A 20,925-nucleotide genomic window follows, 5' to 3' on the forward strand; every position below is an offset into this window, starting at 1 on the left:
AGCACGCCGGCCCTGGGGCTTGAACTCAGGGCCTAGGTGGGCTGGCACTCTGCCACTCGAGCCACAGCTTCACGTCGGGCTTTTTGGCGGTTCGTTGGGGGTGAGTCTCCGGGCTTCCCCGCCGGGGCTGGCTGTGTAGGATCATGGTTTTGATGGTGAAACGTGATTTGCGCCCAGCCCTCACTGCCAACTTCCAAGAAATCGTGAAATCTGTTGTCTTCAAAATAAAAGCCTGTGCCTTCCAGACTCGATTGTCCCGGATGTGGGGTCTTAGAGAGGATCTACAGGGGATCCAGGGGGATCCAGGGTCCTCATTGGAGGATGGAACCGGGAGGGCTCCTTACCAGACCACGGCCGTGTTCCTCGCCCACAGCTGCAGGGTTGGGGGGGAGGGGGATAATTCCACGGAGCTGGTCCGTGCACAGCAGCCGGTCGCTTGTTTAAGGAAGAGCCCTGCGGTTTACACTGGCTTCTCCACTCCCCACAGAGTGGCTTTGATCTGGAGGGCCATCATTAAAGGTTCCTGGCAGGCCGCCGCCATGGGTGTGTGTATGCTTGAATGTCATGAATTTGACCTTTGAATTTATTTTTCTGACTAGCCTTGGGCTTTTCCCGGAGACTGGAATCCTGTTTATTTGGTGGTAGTGGTGGTGGTGGTTCTGGGGCTTTGAACTCAAGAGCCTGGCCTGCTGTCCCTGAGCTTTGTTGCTCCAGGCTGGTGCTCTTCCACTTGAGCCACAGCCCTGCTCTGGCTTTTTGCTAGTTCACTGATGGTGAGTGTCTCGGCCTTTCCCGCCTTGACTGTGATCCTTGAACTGTGAGCCTCAGATCTCAGCCTCCTGAGCAGCTGGGGTGATGGGTGTGAGCCATGAACACAAGGTCTGTTTCCATTTTGTGCGTATGCATTTTGGGGAGGTGGCGCTGGGATTTGAACCCAAGGTGTTATTTGGGATGGGGGCGCTCAGCATCCCCTCTCCCCCACCTCCACCCAGGCTTAGGAGTGGTTTTCTCAGCAAGCGCTCAGGTGCGTAGATGTGTGGGGAGGGAGCCCCAGCACCATTGTGTATAAGAGATTCCGTTCAGACACCATGGAAGGATGGGGCACCTCAAAAAGAAAGCTACAGGCCGGGCGCCAGTAGCTCATGCCTGTAATCCTGGCTACTCGGGAGGTTGAGATTTGAGGATCGTGGTTTGAAGCCAGCCCTGGCAGGAAAAGTCCAATGAGACTCTTCTTTCCCAATAAACGACCAAAAAGCTGGAATCAGAGCTGTGGTTCAAGTGGTAGAGCAACAGCGTCAAGCACAAAAGCTCAGGCAGGGACAGCGCCCAGGCCGTGAGTTCAGGCCCCAGGACCAGCACAAACTAAAAAAAAAGTAAGAAGGAACAGAATGGGGCTCGTGGTCCCTGGGCGGGTGGGAAGGCTGGAGGAGGAGGAAGACTACCAAGCCTCATCCCTCTCCAGAGTGGTTTGTGGGGACACTTCTACACCCCCTGTGTAGCCCAAAGCCAGCGTGTTCACCCGGAGATGCCGGCGCCCCTCCTTCCCCGGCCCTTCGCCAGCTCTGTATCGGCACCTGCCAAACACAGCTCACAGCCTGGGGTCTACAACCCAGGTTTCCGTCCCCTGCGCGGTTGCGGGGCCTGGGCTTGGCCGCGCCGCCTCCCGGGTCCCATGTTGGCATGCGGAGGAGTCTATCAGGGCCTCTGGGCTGTTTTATCTCCATCTTTCATGAACCACCCATCACCGATGCATGTTTTTGATTCATCAAAGATGCCCTGTGCTGTATGTCCCCGCAGCCACGCAGGGGTGAGTCACGGGGGGGGGGGGGGGGGCAGGGGGAGGTATCTGCAAGACGGGTGAATTCTGTCACCCTGACTTTACAATAGCGATAATTAGTACCTAAGCCCAGGCCCTTTTATCTCAGGTGCTCAGAGGCTTGCGAGTCGTTAGCCGGTTAATTTGCCCGCCTCAAGCTGTAGCAAAGTCAGAGGTCAAGGGCGAGGCTGGTGACTAACACAGTTGGGGCTGGGGGGGGGAGGGGGAGGGGGAGGGGGAGGAAGGCCACCCAACCCATCCTTGGAGGAGAAAGAATTCCACCACTGGCTAGGCTGTGTGTGTGTGTGTGTGTGTGTGTGTGTGTGTGTGCCCGCGCACGCATGTGTGTCTAGGACCAGGACTCAAACTCGCCCTCTAATACCTTTCATTCATTGGCTGACGCTCCACCCCCCGAGCCACGCCTCCCAACCAAACGCACACAGAGAACCTGGAATCCTCCAAAAACAAAATCTAGCCAGGTGCTGGCGGCTCACACCCATCATCCCAGCTACTCAGGAGATCTGAGGATCGTGGTTCAAAACCACCCCAGAGAAGGAAAGTCTGTGAGACCAGAAGTAGAGATTGGCCCAAGTGGTAGAGCACCAGCCTGGAGCAAAAGAAGCTCAGAGACAGCGTACAGGCCCTGAGTTCAAACTGCAAGACTAGCACCCAAAATAAGTGGAATCCGACCTGTAACCTATAAACCTAATCAAGGAGATAAGATCCAAGCTCATGAAACACATTAATAAATCTCTTTTCCATTATTGCCCGTTTCTATTTATTGTTTATTACTCAATGCCATGGGTAGATTAACAAATAGCCTAAGTAGAAAAATTGGATTTTTCATCAGGCACTGGTGTCTCACGCCTGTCACCCCAGCTACTCAGGGGGCTGAGATCTGAAGATCAGGGTTCAAAGGCAGCCCAGGCAGCAAAGCCCATGAGACTCTCATCTCCAATGATCCAGCAGAAAACTGGAAGTGGCGCTGTGGTTCAAGTGGTAGAGTGCCAGCCTGAAGTGAAAGAGCCCAGGGACAGCACCCGGGCCCCGAGTTCAAGTCCTAAGACCAGCAAAAAAAGGAAGAGAAAGAGGGAAAACAGGAGGAGGAAGGAGAGAAGAGGATCTCATATTCATTAAAAGAACCGAGGAGGAGCTGGTGGCTAGGGGCACGGCAGGCCGCACGCATCATCCATCCAGCGCCTCCTGGGCCTGGGAACAAACAGGAAGCCTGCTCCAATGTCCAGCGACAGCCTTGGACAGCGCAGTGCTGGGACTCTTGTCCAGCCCGCCCAGCCAGACATCTCGAGGAAGGGTTTCCCAAGGCAAAACAGAATAGGGAAAGCCAGTCCTGTGTGTGATCCTTCCTTCCTGCTCAGCAGAGCTCAGCTGACTTTGTTGGAAGGCATCCTCCTGAACCTTAGAACTCAAACATGAGGAAGTCTCTGGAAATGTGTGTGTGTGTGTGTGTGTGTGTGTGTGTGTGTGATACACACACGCATGCCAGTCCTGCAGCTTGAACTCGGGGCCTGGGCGCCGTCCCTGAGCTGTTAGTTCACTCAAGGCTGGCGCTCTACCACTTGAGCCACAGCTCCACCTCTGCCTTTTTGGTAGTCCATTGGAGATAAGGATCTCACAGGGTGTCCTTCCCCCCGGGCTGGTTTTGAACCACAATCCTCAGATCTCAGGCTCCTGGGTAGCCGGGATGACAGGCGTGAGCCACCGTGCCCGGCTTAAAATGGGACCACTGGTTTGGGCCTCTTGTAGCTTGAATTGAACTCTATGGGTGGAGACACACCCTGAAGCTCACACACACATGCACACAGGTGTGTGTGCGCACACACACACACACACACACACACACACACACACGGGTCAACAGGAGAATGAGAAATCCCCGTTTTCACCCCGAAACGCAGCCATGGCCGAAGAATCGGGCTAGGCGTGTCCCTCGGCCCCTCCGGGCGTTTTTATAGGCCGGGCCGGGTCTGGGTGAGGCTGGCACCGCTTCCGCCCATTTGGGCAGAGATTAAAGAAGGGGAGTCACGGCTCGTCGCTCACTCACACTGAGCAGCCTCCGCCTCGCGTGGACACAGGTGAGTCGGGATGCCGGCCTTGCCAGCTCCCAGGCAGGGGCCGCCGACCCAGGGCGCAGGGGTCAGGAAGGCCAGGGGAGGGGGGCCGGCATGCGGCTCTGGGTGCTGATTTGGGGTTACCCAAGGCAGGGGGGACGGGGTGGCCAGGCCGGCTGGACTCCAGGCTGCCCCTCTGGGTGCTGAGGGTCATTTAATGCCTGCCACCCGAGCTTCCTGAATACACAATGCCGTGAGTTTGCCTTCCGAGGAGAAAATCAGGTGGGAAAACGGGTAAACTTCCAGCCCCTCTGACAAGTTGGGGTCACCTGTAATGCCAGTTCCCCTCTCTGAGGGCCACCTGTATGCGTCTCTGGTTTTCTTAGCCCCCTAAGGAAGCGTGGTATTTAAACAGGTATCAGAGCCGGGCACTGGTGCTCACGCCTGTCGTCCCAGCTACTCAGGAGGCTGAGCTCAGAGGATCAGGGTTGAGCCCGGGTGGGAAAGTCCGTGAGACTCTGATCTCCAAGGAACCACAACCAGCCAGACCTAGAACTGTGGCTCAAGTGGTAGAGCGCCAGCCTTGAGCACAAAGGCTCAGCGACAGAGCCCAGGCCCTGAGTTCAAGCCCCAGGACTGGGACAAATAAATAGGTATTGCCAGGCACTAGTGGCTCAGGCCTGTCATCCTAGTTACTCAGGAGGCTGAGAGCTGAGGAGCTCAGTTCAAAGCCAGCCTGGACAAGAAAGTCCATATGATTTATCTCCAAGAAACTATAAAAAGCCATAAGTTGGGGCTGAGAAGGTGGCTCAGTGGTAGAGTGCTCGCCTAGCATGTGTGAAGACCTGGGTTCGATTCCTCAACACCACATACACAGGAAAAAGCCAGAAGTAGAGCTGTGGTTCAAGTGGTAGAGCATTAGCTTTGAGCAAAAGCATCTCAGGGACAGCGCCCAGGCTCTGAGTTCAAGCCCCAGGACTGGCACCAAGTAAATATCAGAAGTCAAACAAAGCTGGGTGCCAGTAGCTCACATCTGGCATCCCAGCAATTCAGGAGATCTGAGGATCGTGGTTCAAAGCCAGCCCGGGCATGAAAATCCATGAGACTCTGATCTCCAATGAACCACTAGAAAACCAGAAGGAGCGCTGTGGCTCAAGTGGTAGAGCACCAGCCCTGAGCGAAAGAGCTCAGCGACAGCGCCCAGGCCCTGAGTTCAAGGCCCAGGACTGGCACCAAATCAACCTCAAGAGTTAAAGAAGAAAGCAGGATGTGCGTCTGCCACAGTGTCCCGGGGGCATCCGATCCTTTGAGATGCGGGCGTCTCCATCCAGGTTGGGAGAAGAGCTGATGCTCAGGCCCTGGGCACACACACCCCACCCCAGGCCGCACCAGGCCCCCCTGGACTCGGGCTGGGCCTTATCCCGCCCATCTGTTTTACGCAGGGAACCGGAGCGCGCCCCACCCGTCGGCCGCCATGTTCGAGGACTGCGTGAAGTCCGCTGAGGAGCACTACCTGTTCTGTGACGATGAGGGGCCCTGGGCCGTGGTCCTGGAGTCCCTGGCGGCCATCGGCATCGTGGTGACCATCCTGCTCCTCCTGGCCGTCCTGTTCCTGCTGCGGCGCGTGCAGGAGTGCGCGCGCTGGAACGTGCTCCCCACGCAGTTCCTCTTCCTGCTGGGGGTGCTGGGCCTCTTCGGCCTGGCCTTCGCCTTCATCCTGCCGCTCAGCCACCGCACGGCGCCCGTCCGCTTCTTCCTCTTCGGCGTCCTCTTCGCGCTCTGCTTCTCCTGCCTCTTGGCCCACGCGTCCAACCTGGTGCGCATGGCGCGCAGCTGCGGCTCCTTCTCCTGGCCCACGCTGCTGGCCATCGCCGTGGGGCTGAGCCTGCTGCAGACGGTGCTGGCCATCGAGTACGTGACCCTGGTGACCACGCGCGGCCCCACCTTCGAGCGCATGACCCCCGAGCAGCTCAACGTGGACTTCGTGGCGCTCACGGTCTACGTGCTGCTGCTCCTGGCGCTCACGCTCTTCGTGGCCAAGGCGGCCTTCTGCGGGCCGTGTGAGCGCTGGCGGCGGCCCGGCCGGCTCATCTTCACCACGGCGCTCGTGTCTGCCGTCATCTGGGCCACCTGGATCGCCATGCTCACCCGGGGGAACCCGCAGCTGCAGCGGCAGCCGCACTGGGACGATGCTGTCGTCTGCATCGGCCTGGTCACCAATGCCTGGGCCTTCCTCTTCATCTACATCATCCCCGAGCTCTGCCTGCTCTACCGCGCCTGCCGCCAGGACGGCCCCGCACCGGCTCACGCCTGCCCCGCCCCGGTCTACCAGCGCGGCCTGCGGATGGATAACCAGGAGCTATCCCGAGGTAATGAGGCCCCCCCCACCCCCGGGATTGAGGGAAGAAAGGCGGGCAGAGACCAGAGAGAAAACACAGGACAGCAGGATGGGCTACAAAGGAAGGGTCAGCTTTGGAGGAACTTCATGGTTCAAGCTGGGAGCCGGGCACTGGTGGGCACAGCTATAATCCCAGCTACTTTGGAAGCTGAGGACCAACATTCAAAGTCAGGCTGGTGGGAAAGTGCTGGAGACTCTGATCTCCAATGGACCATTAAAAAATAATAATAATGGGCTGGGCAGGTGGCTCAGTGGTAGAGTGCTTGCCTCGCATGCATGAGGCCCTGGGTTTGATTCCTCAGTATCACATAAGCAGAAAAAGCTGGAAGTGGTGCTGTGGCTCAAGTGGTAGATGCTAGCCTTGAGCTGAAGAGCTGAGGGACAGCACCCAGGCCCAGAGTTCAGGCCCCACGACCGACACACAACAACATAATAATAATAATTAGGGGCTGGGAAGGTGGCTCAGTGGTAGTGCGCTTGCCTTGCATGCATGAGGCCCTGGGTTCAATTCCTCAGCACCACATAAGCAAAAAGAAAAAAGCCAGAAGTGGTGCTGTGGCTCAAGTGGTAGAGCACTAGCCTTGAGCTGAAGAGCTGAGGGACAGCGCCCAGGCCCAGAGTTCAGGCCCCCCCCCCAAAAAAATAATAATAATAATAATGGGCTGGGAAGGTGGCTCAGTGGTAGAGTGCTTGCCTCATATGCATGAGTTCCTGGGTTCGATTCCTCAGCACCAAATACACAGAAAAAGCCAGAAGTGGCACTGTGGTTCAAATGGTAGAATGCTAAGTCTTGAACAAAAGCAGCTCAGGGACAGCGCCCAGGTCCTGAGCTCAAGCCCCAGGACTGGCAAAATAAATTAAGGTGGAAGTGGAGCTGTGGTTCAAGTGGTAGAGCATGAGCCTTGAGGAAAAATAAAACAACTCAGGGACAGTACCCAGGCCCTGAGTTCAAAGCCCCAGAACCAGCACACACACACACACACACACACACACACACACACACACACACACACACACACACGCACGCACAGAATGAAGGTTAAATTTTTATGAATAAATAAATGACATTTTCCAAAGCACAGAAGCTTTATGGAGAAAAGCCAAGAAAGAAATGAGTCAAAGGCCCCGAATAAATAAGACGTGGCTTCTAAAGTGCTCGAACTACCCTCCCCCCCCAAAAAAAGAGGCACCCACAAAATAATGAGCCTAACCCAGCCCCAAATTAGGCTTGGCCTGTCCAGTCATCGGACATCAAAGACCAGCCCGGGTGTCTCTGCTGGGCCTTGGAGCCCAAAAGCCAAAGACTTTTGGAGTCTCCAAGCTAATTTAAGCGAGCATCGCTTTAAACCAGCTTGCGAGAGTCTGACCTCCAACAGAGGTCACAGCCCGCCACCCCCAGCTCTGCTTCGCAGGGGATTTGCTTGCTGTTGGCAATCTTGCTTGAGGTTTTAAATGACAAGCAACCCCCTCATCTAAATTCCCAGAGAAAGCCCCGGCCTGTGGGATGATGGAGACTCCCAAGGCAACGCAGCCCACGCGTGCGTGGGAATTTCCAGGTCACACCTTTGTCCACGAGGAATTCCACACCAACCTGGCTCTATTTTGCTCGGGAATGTCTTATTCGTGGACACAGACACTGGGGCCTCCCTTCCCCCGCCCGCACCTTGCAAACCGGGTGAAATCAGTTCATTTCAGTTATCTGGGAATATGTCAGACCTCATTAACACATTTTCTGAACCCCCTCCTGGATTATCCTCAGGCCAGCGTGGTAGTTTATGTTTTTTTCAGGGTCTGTAACAGGCAAACGATGTCTCGCATTTTAGCGTTGCTGTGTAATGGCGATGTTCTTTTATTTATATTTTTTTCAATAATTCTTTCTCTTTAATTTTTTTGGTTTCTGTATGTGGTGCTGAGGAATCGAACCCAGGGCTTCATGCATGCTAGGCAAGCGCTCAGCCACTAAGCCACATTCCCAGCTCTGATGTCCTGCCTGTAAGATGTGCTCCGTGCTTGCCGGCCAGAGAGTCAGTCATCTTTCTTGAGAATTCTTTCCATAGTTCTGACTGGAAAAGAGGACCAGGTGGCTGAGTGGAACCAGCATTGGGCTGGTTACAGAGCCAGGTACCTGTGACTCACGCCTGTCTTCCCAGCTACTTGGAAGGCTGCGATCGGAGGATCACAGTTTGAAGTTAGCCTGGACAGAAAAGTCCGTGAGATCTTTATCTACAGTGAACCACCCAAAAGCCAAAAGTAGAGCTGTGGCTCAAGTGGTTGAGCACCAGCCTTGAGCATAAAAGCTCAGGGACAGCATCCAGGTCGAGTTCAAGCCCCAGTATCAACATTTTAAAAATACACTTAATAAAAAGGTGCAGGGGGGCTGGGAAGGTGGCTCAGTGGTAGAGTGCTTGCCTTGCATGCATGAGGCCCTGGGTTCGATTCCTCAGCACCACATACACAGAAAAAGCTGGAAGTGGGTGCTATGGCTCAAGTGGTAGAGTGCTAGCCTTGAGCTGAAGAGCTCAGAACAGTGCCCAGGCCCAGAGTTCAAGCTCCACAACCAGCCAAAAATAAAAAATAAAAAAATAAAAAGGTGGTACAGTGCTCACCTAGCATGCACGAAGCCCTAGGCTCGATTCTTCAGTACCACATATACAGAAAAAGCTGGAAATGGTGCTGTGGCTCAAGTGGTAGAGCGCTAGCTTGGAGCAAAAGAAGCTCAGGGACAGTTCCTAGGCCCTGAGTTCAAGTCCCAGGACTGGCAATATCAATAATAATAATAATAATAATGTGCAGAATTGCACCTTGCTCGCAAAACATACACATAGCTAGGGAATAAGAATTGGGCCTAGCAACATCTGGAATGTTCTGTGGGTCTTGAGCAGACAGGGCCGAGCCGCTTGGACTGCGTCGTGGTCAGGAGGGTGCGGTGGGCAGACCATCTGCGTCGCCTGTCTGTCTGCCTGTCCGTCCGTCCGTCTCTCTGCCCTGCCTCGATCGCATGGTGTTGTGCTAAGTTCGAGTCTGTTGGCATGCCGTGGGCACCCATCACCCACCTGGTCTAGCAGCGTCACAGTGGCTAGGTCTCGTCCTGGGCCACCCTGGGCCAGCTGGGTCACGGCGCCTGCAGGGCGGGGTCTTGGGGTAATCAGGGACACGGGAGATGGTGGACAACGCCGCTGGGCGATTAAGATTTCCATTTCCTAGAAATCTAAGCCGCCCCTCCCCGGAGCGGCTGACGGACTTAATCCTAAGAGATTGGAACATCTGCTCCGGGGAGATAAATGCCATCACTACCGGTCACCGAGCCGCCGGGGGTGAACACCCCGGGCCTGGCGTGGGAAGGGCGACTTGGATCCGCTGCTCTGCCCCAGAATCTCCAGCCACAGACAGACAGACAGACATGCATGTCTAGCACCCATGAAGCCCCGGGTTCCATTCCTCAGCACCACATACACAGAAAAAGCCAGGAGCGGCGCTGGGGCTCAAGTAGTAGAGCGCCAGCCGTGAGCCAAAGCAGCTCAGGGACAGCGCCCAGGCCCTGAGTTCAAGTCTCCGGACTGGCAAAAAAAAAAAAAAAATCAGCTCAGCCTCCCACCACGTTTCCTAGCCAATACCAACTTCTTGCCCATTCTCCACGTTTGGTTTTCCTCAGGGCCCCTCGGCCTTATCAAAGAGACCCAAGTGGGGGACTAGAGGTGTGGTTCAGGCGGTAGAGGGCCAGCCATGGAGCTTGAGTGTCAGGTAGCAAGTTCAAGTCCTAGTCTGGGGGTGGTGGGGAGAGGGAGGGAGGGAGAGAAGGAAAGGAAGGAGAGAAGGAGGAGGGGAAGGAAGGAAGGAAGGAAGGAAGGAAGGAAGGAAGGAAGGAAGGAAGGAAAGAAGGAAGGCAGGCAGGCAGGCAGGCAGGCAGAAGGGCCCTGGGTTCGGGACACTGTGTGGCTCTAGCTCGTTTTCCCCCTGGGCTCTCTGGAGTTCCGTGGGCTCCGTGGTGGTTGGGAGGCCGGGATGTGGAGGGTCAGGGACAAGGAGGGGGCGTTGTGGTTCTGATCCAGGCAGGCGGGAGAGTTCGGCTCAGGTCTGTGCTGTGCTACTGGAGGCCTAGGGCACTGTGGCGTGCTTACACTGGAAGGAAGGATCTAGAATCTCTGAAGCGGTGGGTGTCTGGGGACGTGGGTGTATTTCCACCCCATGTGTGTGTACGCATCTGGAGACGCATCTGCTGCCCTGTGACTGGATGGCTATGGGATTCGAACCCAAGGCCCGATGCTTGCCAGGCAGGAGGCCCTAGCGCCTGAGCCTCGCTTCTGGCCGCCGGTTATGGTTCCAGGGAAGAGGGGGCCGGCAGGGGCAGCGGCAAGCGCAGAGCCGGCCGCGGGTTGGGGCTTTGAGGCTCAGCTCTGCATCTCACAAACACCCCGCCAGACCCAGCGCCTCAGCCTCCAGGAGCCTGTGGTCACAGCCGGGCACCAGTGGCTCACACCTAATCCCAGCGACTCAGAAGGCTGAGATCTGAGGATCGCCGTTCAAAGCCAGCCCAGGGCAGGAAAGTCTGTGAGACTCTTATGTCCAATGAACCACCAGAAAACCAGAAGTGGAGCTGTGGCTCAAGTAGTAGAGCACCAGCCTTGAACAAAAGAGCTCAGGAACAGTGCCCAGGCCCCAAGTTCAAGGCCCAAGACCAGCAAAAAAAAAAAAAAAATCACTGCCCGGCCTGTGTTCCAGGCTATCCCGTCCACCGCCCGGCCTGTGTTCCAGGCTATCCCGTCCACTGCCTGGCCTGATTGTTCCAGGCTATCCCGTCCACCGCCTGGCCCACCCCGTACTCAGGCTGACACCCCGCAATCCCTGACACTAACCCAGGCCTTCCTCCCTGCTTTGGCTTGCAGCCCGAGACAGCGAAGGAGCTGAGGAGGATGTAGCCTTAACCCCCCATGGTGTCCCCCTCCAGCCGCAGGTAAATGCCCCCCATTCGCCCTCCCAGGAGGGGCCAGCCAGCGCCCCTCCCTTAGCCCTCAGGATCCAGAGACAGAGAGACAGAGAGCGCACAGGCAAGGCAGCTCCACCCCCAGATCCTGCGGTACTTGATCCATCCCAACTCAAACCCCACGAGACACAAGGCGCCCCCCCACCTTCATCCGGCACAAACCCCATGCTTTCCACCGCCTCCATTGATGCAGAGGCACAGGGCGGGGGAGGGGGGGACTCACGCCTGCCATCCCAGCCACTCAGGAAGCTGAGATCTGAGGATCGAGGTTCAAAGCCAGCCCAGGCAAGAAAGTCCATGATCCTCTGATCTCCAATGAACCACCAGAAAACCAGAAGTGGCGCTGTGGCTCAAGTGGTAGAGCACCAGCCTGGAGTGAAAGAGCTCAGGGACAGCGCCCAGGCCCTGAGTTCAAGCCCCACAACCGACCCCACCCCGAAAAAAAAGAAGCTTGTTAATGAGCAGTTGGGTTCGTTGGGCTCCAGACCCCAGGAACCCACAGGGGATTGACTGACAGGGAGTGAGTGCTGCATTCTAGAAGCTTCTCAATAGCGGGGACACTTCTACACATGCCCAGAGTGTACCTCCATCCGAACCCCTCCCCTCTCCCCTCCCTCCCCCTCCCCTCCCCTCCCCTCCCCTCCCTTCCCTCTCCTCCCCACTTCTTTGGTTTATTTTGCTTTCCAGTCATGGAGCCTGAACTTAGGGCCTGGGTACTCACTGTCCTCAGCTCTTCAGCTCAAAGTTAGCACTCTACCACTTGAGCCATAGCACCACTTCCAGCTTTCTGCTTATGTGGTGCTGAGGAATCGAACCCAGGGCTTCGTGCATGCAAGGCGAGCGCTCTACCGCTGAGCCGCCATCCCGGCCCTCCCCACTTGTTAAAACGATGTCAGCGGGCGTTCTCCTATGTGCACACGTGCACACCACGTGAACCGTCACCTTTGTCCTGGCCCTGCCCACTGCACAGCGGAGCCGGTGCCTGGGCCCCATGATGTGTTCCACCAGCACGTGTGGACTGTGTACAGGACCCGAGTGCACACGTGTGGGGGGATCTGTGTGCACACGTGTGTGGACTGCATACAGAATGTGTGCACATGCATGTGGACCTGTACAGGATCCGTGTGCACACGTGTGTGGACTGTGTATAGGATCCATGTGCACACGTGTGGACCGTATACAGGATCTGCGTGCATGAAGTCTATAAGCTCGTCTATAGTTTTCATTCCTTCTGGAAGTTTCCTATCCTCATACATCAGTGCAATCGATTTCCACGATTCTCTTCCTTTCTCCCAACCCCTCTTACAGTCCCCAGACACGTGATGAGACAGACAGACAGAGAGACAGAGAAAGGGAGAGAGACAGAGGAAGAGAGACAGAGGAAGAGAGACAGGCAGACAGACAGACAGACAGAGACAGAGGGGCAGGGACGGGCTGCGGACAGACAGAGGGACAGCCCTCCAGGAGCGCATGCGCGCTGGACATGGGCCTCCACTGTCTGGGCTGACCTCGTGTGCACTTCCTCCTCCGCAGACTGCTGAGCCCTCGCAGGGCCAACTCCTCCCCAGGACCGCCCTGAGCGTGGACGCGGCCGTGTGAGCTGACCCCCGCCCCGCGGACCCCAGCGACCCCCACCCAGCCAGGCCCCTCGGACCCCAGCGACCCCCACCCAGCCAGGCCCCTCGGACCCCAGCGACCCCCACCCGGCCTGGCCTCTCGGACCCCGGCGACCCCCACCCAGCCTGGCCCCTCAGACCCCAGCCCCCACCCCACCCCGGCCCCTCGGACCCCAGCCCCCACCCCACCCCGGCCCCTCGGACCCCAGCCCCCACCCCACACCGGCCCCTCGGACCCCGGCTCCTCGGACCCCGGCCCCCACCCCACCCGGCCTGGCCCCTCGGACCCCAGCCCCCCCCCCACCCGTCCTGGCCTCTCGGACCCCGGCGACCCCCACCCAGCCTGGCCCCTCGGACCCCAGCCCCCACCCCACCCGGCCTGGCCCCTCGGACCCCAGCCCCCACCCCACCCCGGCCCCTCGGACCCCGGCCCCCACCCCACCCGGCCCCTCGGACCCCGGCCCCCACCCCGGCCCCTCGGACCCCGGCCCCCACCCCACCCCGGCCCCCACCCCGATTACAGCCCTGCTGCCCTGGCCCCCACCCCACCCCGGCCCCCACCCCACCCCGGCCCCCACCCCGATTACAGCCCTGCTGCCCTGGCCCCGGCTCCACGTCTTTCTTCACCCACGCCGCTCGCAGGTGGTGTGGGGGGGACAAAGGAGGTAGTGGGGCCCCAGCCTGAGGACACTGCCACGTGACAGCCCCGTGACATGGGGGCCACATGAGCGGACCCTCCTGCTAGCTCTTAACCACACGGAAAATATGTGTGACAAAAGTTGACCACTAAGGGGCACTGGTGCTCACGTCTGGCATCGCAGCCACTCAGGAGGCTGAGATCTGAGGATGGCGGTTCAAAGCCAGCCCGGGCAGGAAAGTCCGCGAGACTCCGATCTCCAACCAGAAAACCAGAAGTGGAGCTGTGGCTCAAGTGGTAGAGCACCAGCCTTGAGTGAAAGAGCTCAGGGACAGCGCTCAGGCCCTGAGTTCAAGGCTCATCACACACACACACACACACAAAACTTAGTCAACTGAGGGCAATGGTGGGACAGGAAGGAAAGGAGGAAGGAACAGCAGATGCACACAATGCACGTGGGAGGATTGAGCAGGCTGTGTGCGTGTTTGTGTGCGTGAGTGCGCGTGTGTGTGAGTGTGTGTGCGTGAGTGCGAGTGTGTGTGCGTGTGAGTGTTGTGTGTGCGTGAGTGCGTGTGTGTGAGAGTGTGTGTGTAAGTACGTGTGTGAGAGAGAGTGTGTGAGTATGTGTGTGTGAGTGCGTGTGTGTGAGCGTGTGCGTGTGAGTGTGTGTATGTGTGTGAGTGCGTGTGTGTGTGAGTGTGTGTGAGAGTGCGTTGTGTGTGTTTGTGAGAGTGCGTGTGCATGTGTGAGTGCGTATGTGTGAGTGCGTGTGTGTGAGTGCGTGTGTGTGTGTGTGTGTGTGTATATATATGTGTGCATGCGCATGCGCACGTGCACACAGGGCCTCTGTCCCATTTGGCCAAAGCCTTGGATGTGAGCTCATGCACAGACACAGCCCCTCAACCCTCTACCCAACTCCCACCACAGCGCTGGGACCTCTGGCTCCGCTGGGCGGACTCTGGGGCTTGGAAAAAGGGGAACCAAAAGAATAGAGAGTGGGTCCACATACCCCCCATGTTCCCCCAAATAAAGCCCCCAGGGGACCTGCAGGGAGGGGCTGGGCCGGGCTGGGGGGGGCGCTGGGCTGTTTTGGTGTGGTGGCAGCAGCTTCAGAACTCTGGTCTCAGCCGCTGCCCAGCCGCTGCGCCCGCTGCTCAGCCAGGGCTGTTTTGCGTTCCTTCTGAAACTTTTCTGCGCGTGTCATCCAGCTTTCTGGTGGTTCATGGAAGACCAGAGTCTCAGGGGCAGTGTCCTGCCCCGGGCTGGCTTTGAACCTCGACCCTCAGATCTCAGCCTCCTGAGTGGCTGGGATGACAGGCGGGAGCTTTACCTGATCCCAGAAGGAGGCAGGAGGTGGGAAGGAGGGGGGCAGGAAGGAGAGGGGCAGATGGTTCCCAGCCCTTAGGGCACCCCTAGAAATGAAGGAGGGGACCAGAGCCTTCATTTCACAAGCACAGGAGCTGCCTGTGGACGGGAGGGCAGGCAGGCAGGCGGGTGGGTGGGCAGGAGGGAGGGCGGGAGGGAGGGCTCCTGCACACCCCACAGAGGCCCGCAGAAGCTGGGACCGGCACCCGCTTCCACCAGGTAAAGCTCAAGGCTGGGCTTTACCGCCACCCAGCGGCCATGTCAAGCACAGCAGCCCCAGAGGCGGGTGGAAATCTGAGACCTTGGAGGGGAGACAGCCTTCCTGACCGCTCCAGGCTCTGTTGGGGAGGCTGGGATTGGGAGGATCACTATTTGAGCCCGTGCGGGAATGGGGTGAGATCCCAGCTCAACCAACAAGAAGCCGGGCACCGTGGTAGCGCCTGTAACCCATCTAATGAAGTCAGCCTCACTGGGAGGGTCGCCCGCCAAGCCAGCAGGGAGATCTCGCTGCAAAAATAATGTGAGTGGGGGGTGTGGCTCAAGCAGTCGAACACCTTCCCGGCAAGGAGTTCAAACCCGGATGAGGTGCGTTGCGTGCACACACACGTGTGCACACACACACACACACACAGGTGCGCAGTAGGGAGACCTGCCCACCCCCAAGGGACACGGGGCCAGGTCCTGACGCATCCGCACTGCGATCGGAGGCTCAGCAACACGCCCCATGCTTTATTGCAGACCTAGAGGGGGACAGCACCGCGTGGGTGAGTGTGTGACCTGGCGGAGGCAGGGAGGCCGGGCGGGTGGAGGCTCGGCCGGGCTGGGTGTGCTGTGGCCAAGCTGAGGCCACTCCTGGCACTGACCACGCAGGCTTGTGGGCGCCGGACGCCCTTCGGTCACCGGTGACGGTGCAGACAGTCTGGCCCTGAGTCCCAGATACCACCGTGCGGTGAGGATCTGGGGTGAGGCCTCTCGGGCCCAGCGCCCGCGTGGACGGTGTCCATCCCTGTGACAGTGGGTCCCCGGGGCTCGATGTGCACCCCGGGACACGGGCCGGCTGTGCGGCCGGCGGGCTCAGCGGCCCCCCTCCCGGCCGTCGTAGTCGGTGTAGGGGCTGCTGGGCCAGGCCTGGGCCCGGGGGATGGAGAAGTCCTGGGCAGGGGCCCGGTCCTAAGAAGGAAGAGACCACACGGTTCATCCTGCCCAGCCCTGGCCTCCGTGGGTGTCCACGGAATCCCAGCCCGGCCACCCCACCCCACGGCAGCCTGGCTTCCTGGGCGCGTGGACCGTCACCTGCAGCTGGAAGTGGGTGGTGTACGGGGCGTGGGGCGAGGCGCCCGGCACTGGGGGACCTGCGGAGGGAGAGGAGACGCATGGGACCCCGGCCCAGCCCCGGCCGGTCACGCCTCACACGTGACCACCCCATACATACAGGGTCCATCAGCAAACCGGGAGATTCAGCCCTCAGGGCTGCAATCGGAAGCAAGGCCGGCTGCAGGAATGAATGAACGAATGACAGCAGACACTTGGACTAATGAATGAAGCATAGGGTCTCGGCTGGGGGTGATGCCAGCGGCATGAATGAGTGACAGCCGAGTGAACGGATGAATGAATGAATGACACGTCCCCCGGGGCCCGGAGGAGGCCCGCTCCAGCACTGCCTGCCCACAAGGTCACTCCAAGGGTGCATGGGAGAAGTCTGCTCAGGCTGAGCATGGCAGCTCACGCCTGTAACCCCTGCTGTCCAGGAGGGGTGAGGAGAATCACAAGAGCTCAATCCCAGCAGCTCTCACACAGAGTGAGGGGTAAGGGTGGGGGTGCTGTGTGTGTGTATTCATTGGTCCTGGGTTTTGAACTCAGGGCCTGGACGCTGTCCCTGAGCTCTTTCACTCAGGGCTGGCGCTCTACCACTTGAGCCACAGCTCCACTTCCGGTTTTCTGGTGGTTCATGGGAGATCAGAGTCTCACGGACTTTCCTGCCGGGGCTGGCTTTGAACCGCGATCCTCAGACCTCAGCCTCCGGAGGAGCTGGGATGACCGGCGTGAGCTGCGGGCGCCGGGCAGCTCTTCTTTCTTTATTTCATTCTGTATTTCCATCCCGGGGTCAGAGCCCAAGGGCCTCATCCGGCCCTCGGCCACTTGGTTATTTTTCAGCCCGGCATCCTCACCTCCCCGCCTTCAGTGCAGCCGGGACTACAGGCGGGCGCTACTGTCCGGGTCAGGGCCTCCCTCCGGGCCCCGAGGCGCACGCGGCAGCCGGGGGCCGGGGAGGGCGGGGGGGTTACCTGGCTGGGCCTCCTCGGGGGTGAAGGCCGGGTTGTGCAGGCCGAGGCCGAGGTGCGGCGTGAGCAGCCGCGGCTGGCAGGGCGCGTCCTCGGCGGGGTAGTCGCGGGGGTCGCGCTGCTTGGTGAGCTGCAGGAACTCGGGGAGCACGAAGGCGGCCAGGAACAGCCAGCCGTTGGCCACCAGCGCGGCGCCCAGCACGGCATCGTCCCACTGGGGCCCGGGCTCGGGCCGCAGCAGCAGCGCGATCCAGGAGGCCCAGAGGGCGGCGGCCAGCAGCGCGGTGAGGCCGGCGCGGGCGCCCAGGCGCCGCCAGGCGGGGAAGCGGCCGCGCAGGGCCAGCGCGGCGGCGGCCAGCGTGGCGGCCAGCAGCGCCATGGCGAACCCCAGCAGCAGCACCAGGTCCTCGTTGCGCCGGCGCGCGGGCATGGCGGCGAACACGTCCGCGCGCGTGCGGTTCATGGCCAGCACCACGTACTCGGCGGCCAGCGCGTCCTGCACCAGGCCGAGGCCCAGCGCCAGCGCCAGCAGCCCGAGGCCCGGCAGGGCCGGCCGGCCGCGCGCCAGGCGCGCCGCGTGCACCGCCAGGGCCAGCAGCGCGGCGAAGCCGGTGCCCGCCGCCGCCGGGAAGCCCGCGAGGCGCGCGGGGCCCGTGGCGCCGTCCAGCGGCAGCAGGAAGGCGAAGGTCAGCGCGAACTGCGCCAGCAGCGCGGCCAGCAGCAGCAGCAGCGTGGGCAGCGCGCGCCGCCGGCCCGGGTCCTGCACGCGGCGCGCCGCGCCCGCCAGCCACAGCGCCGCGCCCGCCGCCGCCGCCGCGCCCGCCGCCGCCGCCGCCTCCAGCGCCACGCCCCACGCCGCGCCCACGTCGCACAGCCGGTGGTAGCGCGCGTCCAGGTCGGAGCGGCAGCCCCGGGGGGCCGCGGCCTTGCCCATCCCCACCTGCGGGGGGACACGGGGGACACGGTCACCTCGAAACCCGCCACGCCCCTCGGCTACCTGTGGCCAACGTCTAGAATGAACCCAGGGGAAGAGGAAGGGGGGAGGGAAGGAGGGAGGGAAGGAGGGAGGGAGGGAGGGAGGGAGGGAAGGAGGGAGGGAGGGAGGGAGGGAGGGAGGGAAGGAGGGAGGGAGGGAGGGAAGAAGGGAAGGAGGGAATGAGGGAGGGGAAGGGAAGGAGGGAGGGAAGGAGGGAGAAAGAGGGAAGAAGGGAAGGAGGGAGGGAGGGAAGGAAGGAAGGAGGGAGGGAGGGGAAGGGAAAGAGGGAGGGAAAGAGGGAGGGAAGGAGGAAGGGAAGGAGGGAGGGAAGGAGGGAGAAAGAGGGAAAAAGGGAAGGAGGGAGGGAAGGAAGGAGGGAGGAAGAGAAGGAAGGAGGGAGGGAGGGAAGGAAGGAAGGAGGGAGGGAAGGAAGGAAGGAGGGAGGGAAGAAGGGAAGGAGGGAATGAGGGAGGGGAAGGGAAGGAGGGAGGGAAGGAGGGAGGGAAGGAGGAAGAGAAGGAAGGAGGGAGGGAGGGGAAGGGAAGGAGGGAGGGAAGAAGGGAAGGAGAGAAGGAGGGAGGGGGAGGGAGGGAAGGAGGGAGAAAGAGGGAAGAAGGGAAGGAGGGAGGGAGGAAAGGAAGGAAGGAGGTAGGGAGGGGAAGGGAAGGAGGGAATGAGGGAGGGGGAGGGAGGAGAAGGGAAGAGGAGGGAGGAAGGGAAGGAGGGAGGGAAGGAGGGAGAAAGGGAAGAAGGGAAGGAAGGAGGGAGGAAAGGAAGGAAAGAGGGAGTAAGGGAAGGAAGGAAGGAAGGAGGGAGGGAGGGAAGAGGAGGGAGGAAGGGAGGGAGGGGAAGGGAAGGAGGGAATGAGAGGGAGAGGGAGAGGGAGGGAGAAAAGGAAGGAAGGAGGGAGGGAAGGGAAGGGAAGAAGGGAAGGCAGGAGGGAGAGGGGGAGGAGAAGGGAGGAAGGGAAGGCAGGAGGGAAGGGAAGGGAGGGAGACTCTAGGCCGTATAATCTGACCACAATGTACACAAGTTCAACCAAACCAGACTCCCTCAAAAGAAAATACTATTATTTAGCTGTTTCCTGCTCCTTCCACTACCTTTCCTCCGCTCCATCTCTGGGTTTGTTTTCTTTCTTTAAAAGAGCAGGGCTGGGCAGGTGGCTAGTGGTACAGTGCTTGCCTTGCATGCATGAGGCCTTGGGTTCGATTCCTCAGCACCCATAAGCAGAAAAAGCTGGAAGTGGCGCTGTGGCTCAAGTGGTAGAGCGCCAGCCTTGAACAGAAGAGCTGAGGGACAGCGCCCAGGCCCAGAGTTCAGGCCCCAGGACAAAAAAATAGAAGTAAAAGCCAGGCGCCAGTGGCTCACGCCTGTCATCCCAGTAACTCAGGAAGCTGAGGACTGAGGATCACGGTTCAAAGCCAGCCTGGGCAGTCTGTGAGACTCTTCTCCAAAGAATCACCAGAAAACTGGAAGTGGCGCTGTGGCTGAAGTGGTAGAGCACCAGCCTTGAGCAAAAGGAGCTGAGGGACAGCGCCCAGGCCCAGAGTTCAAGCCCCAGGACTGACAAAAAGAAATTAATTGAAATAAAAAAGAGCAATGGGCCTGTAAAGAAGAGCAAAGCCCAGCAGAGCCTCACCCAGCTGTCTCCTTACCCCAGGGGCTGCATGCACACGCGTGGGCAGACACCCCAGCCCCCCCGCCCCCCACTCCCCTCCCTTCCTCTCTGTCCATCTGTGGGAGCAGCCAGCGCCCCCCCCCCCAGGGCCAGGACCCTCCTGGAGGGGGTACAGCCCTTCCCAGCCCTGGGCCTGCCTCCTTGGCCTTGTGTGAGTTTTGGGGTGCACCTGCCGGGAACCCCAGCGGGACTTCAGGGGCTGGAGGACAGAGGATGGAGGACAGACCAGGGACACCCGCCGGCAGAGCAAGCCCAGAAAGCAGGGGGGGTGCACCTCCCGGGGGGGGGCCTGCCTGGGGAGTCCTGCCCCCCCACCCCATCTCCTCCTGGGGGGGGGGGACAGCTGCAGGTCCCGCGTGCTCCAGCCGCACTCACCCGCAATGCAACGCCGCACAGCCTCGGGGAGTGTCCTGGGCTGATGGGGCGGAGCGGTTATAAAGGCCGCTGTCACCCCGGCAGAGGAGGGGGAGGAGGGGGAGGGGAGGAGGGGGAGGGGTGCCCGGGACAGGAGGGGAGGGCACACCCAGCCCGGGCAAAGTTATGAAAATAAAGTCTGGGTGCCAGACTGGGTGCCTGACGTGGTCACTGGAAGTGGGGGGGGGGGGTGAGGGGCGTACCCCCACTCTGCTTAGGATAAAGGGGGGACCAGGGGCAGGATGTCCAGCCAAAGCTGGGAGGTCAGAGACGCCCCTCCTCCCTGGGAGGAGGGTCTCCCAGGGGAGGTCTCCGAGGGGGGGTAACCTGGGATGGTGCTCCCCGGCTGGCTGGACCCTCCCGCCCCTCCCGCCTGGTCCCCAGCACTCGAGATAAGAAGGAATGTGAGGAGTTGAGGGAATTTGCATCCTGCTGAAGCCAGGCTCTGTTTACCTGCCCCTCCCTCCCGTCTGTGCTCTTGGGGTGCTGATGGAGCCCAGGCCGGCCTTAAACGTGAGAACCCCGCTCCCCACCGCCTCTCCTGGGATTGCAGGCCTGCGCTCCCACGCTGGTTCCAAACCAGCGGGCCAGGCCCGGTGCGCCCTCCTCACCACAGAGAAACCGCAGCCAGCCGTTCCCAGAGCCAGGGATCATCTGCACCCCGCCAGGGCGCCCGGGGTGGGGAGGGGAAGC

The 20,925-nt window shown here is 60.1% G+C and overlaps 2 protein-coding genes across 2 annotated transcripts; one reads left to right on the forward strand and one right to left on the reverse strand.

Moving 5' to 3' along the window:
• Positions 1 to 5,359: 5,359 nt before the first annotated feature.
• Positions 5,360 to 13,581, forward strand: Gprc5d (G protein-coupled receptor class C group 5 member D). Its single transcript, XM_042671574.1, has 4 exons — positions 5,360 to 6,254; positions 11,167 to 11,234; positions 12,798 to 12,857; positions 13,090 to 13,581. The coding sequence occupies exons 1-4, from the start codon at positions 5,360 to 5,362 to the stop codon at positions 13,579 to 13,581; spliced, it is 1,515 nt and encodes a 504-aa protein (XP_042527508.1).
• Positions 13,582 to 17,075: 3,494 nt separating this feature from the next.
• Positions 17,076 to 18,098, reverse strand: Gprc5a (G protein-coupled receptor class C group 5 member A). The gene has a single exon (XM_042671575.1). It carries the CDS (start codon positions 18,096 to 18,098, stop codon positions 17,076 to 17,078), a length of 1,023 nt encoding a protein of 340 aa, XP_042527509.1.
• Positions 18,099 to 20,925: the final 2,827 nt, after the last annotated feature.

The sequence above is a fragment of the Dipodomys spectabilis genome, unplaced genomic scaffold (genome assembly GCF_019054845.1).
Source record: "Dipodomys spectabilis isolate Male_0828 unplaced genomic scaffold, ASM1905484v1 ptg000644l, whole genome shotgun sequence".
Classification (NCBI taxonomy): domain Eukaryota; kingdom Metazoa; phylum Chordata; class Mammalia; order Rodentia; family Heteromyidae; genus Dipodomys; species Dipodomys spectabilis.

What these genes read in the sequence shown, in the direction of transcription:
- Gprc5d (XM_042671574.1), top strand. Translation starts at nt 5,360, where the DNA reads ATGTTCGAGGACTGCGTGAAGTCCGCTGAGGAGCACTACCTGTTCTGT. An exon ending in TAACCAGGAGCTATCCCGAG is followed by an intron (nt 6,255 to 11,166) that starts GTAATGAGGCCC and finishes TTTGGCTTGCAG; the next exon opens with CCCGAGACAGCGAAGGAGCT. An exon ending in CCCTGAGCGTGGACGCGGCC is followed by an intron (nt 12,858 to 13,089) that starts GTGTGAGCTGAC and finishes CTCGGACCCCAG; the next exon opens with CCCCCACCCCACACCGGCCC.
- Gprc5a (XM_042671575.1), bottom strand. Translation starts at nt 18,098, where the DNA reads ATGGGCAAGGCCGCGGCCCCCCGGGGCTGCCGCTCCGACCTGGACGCG.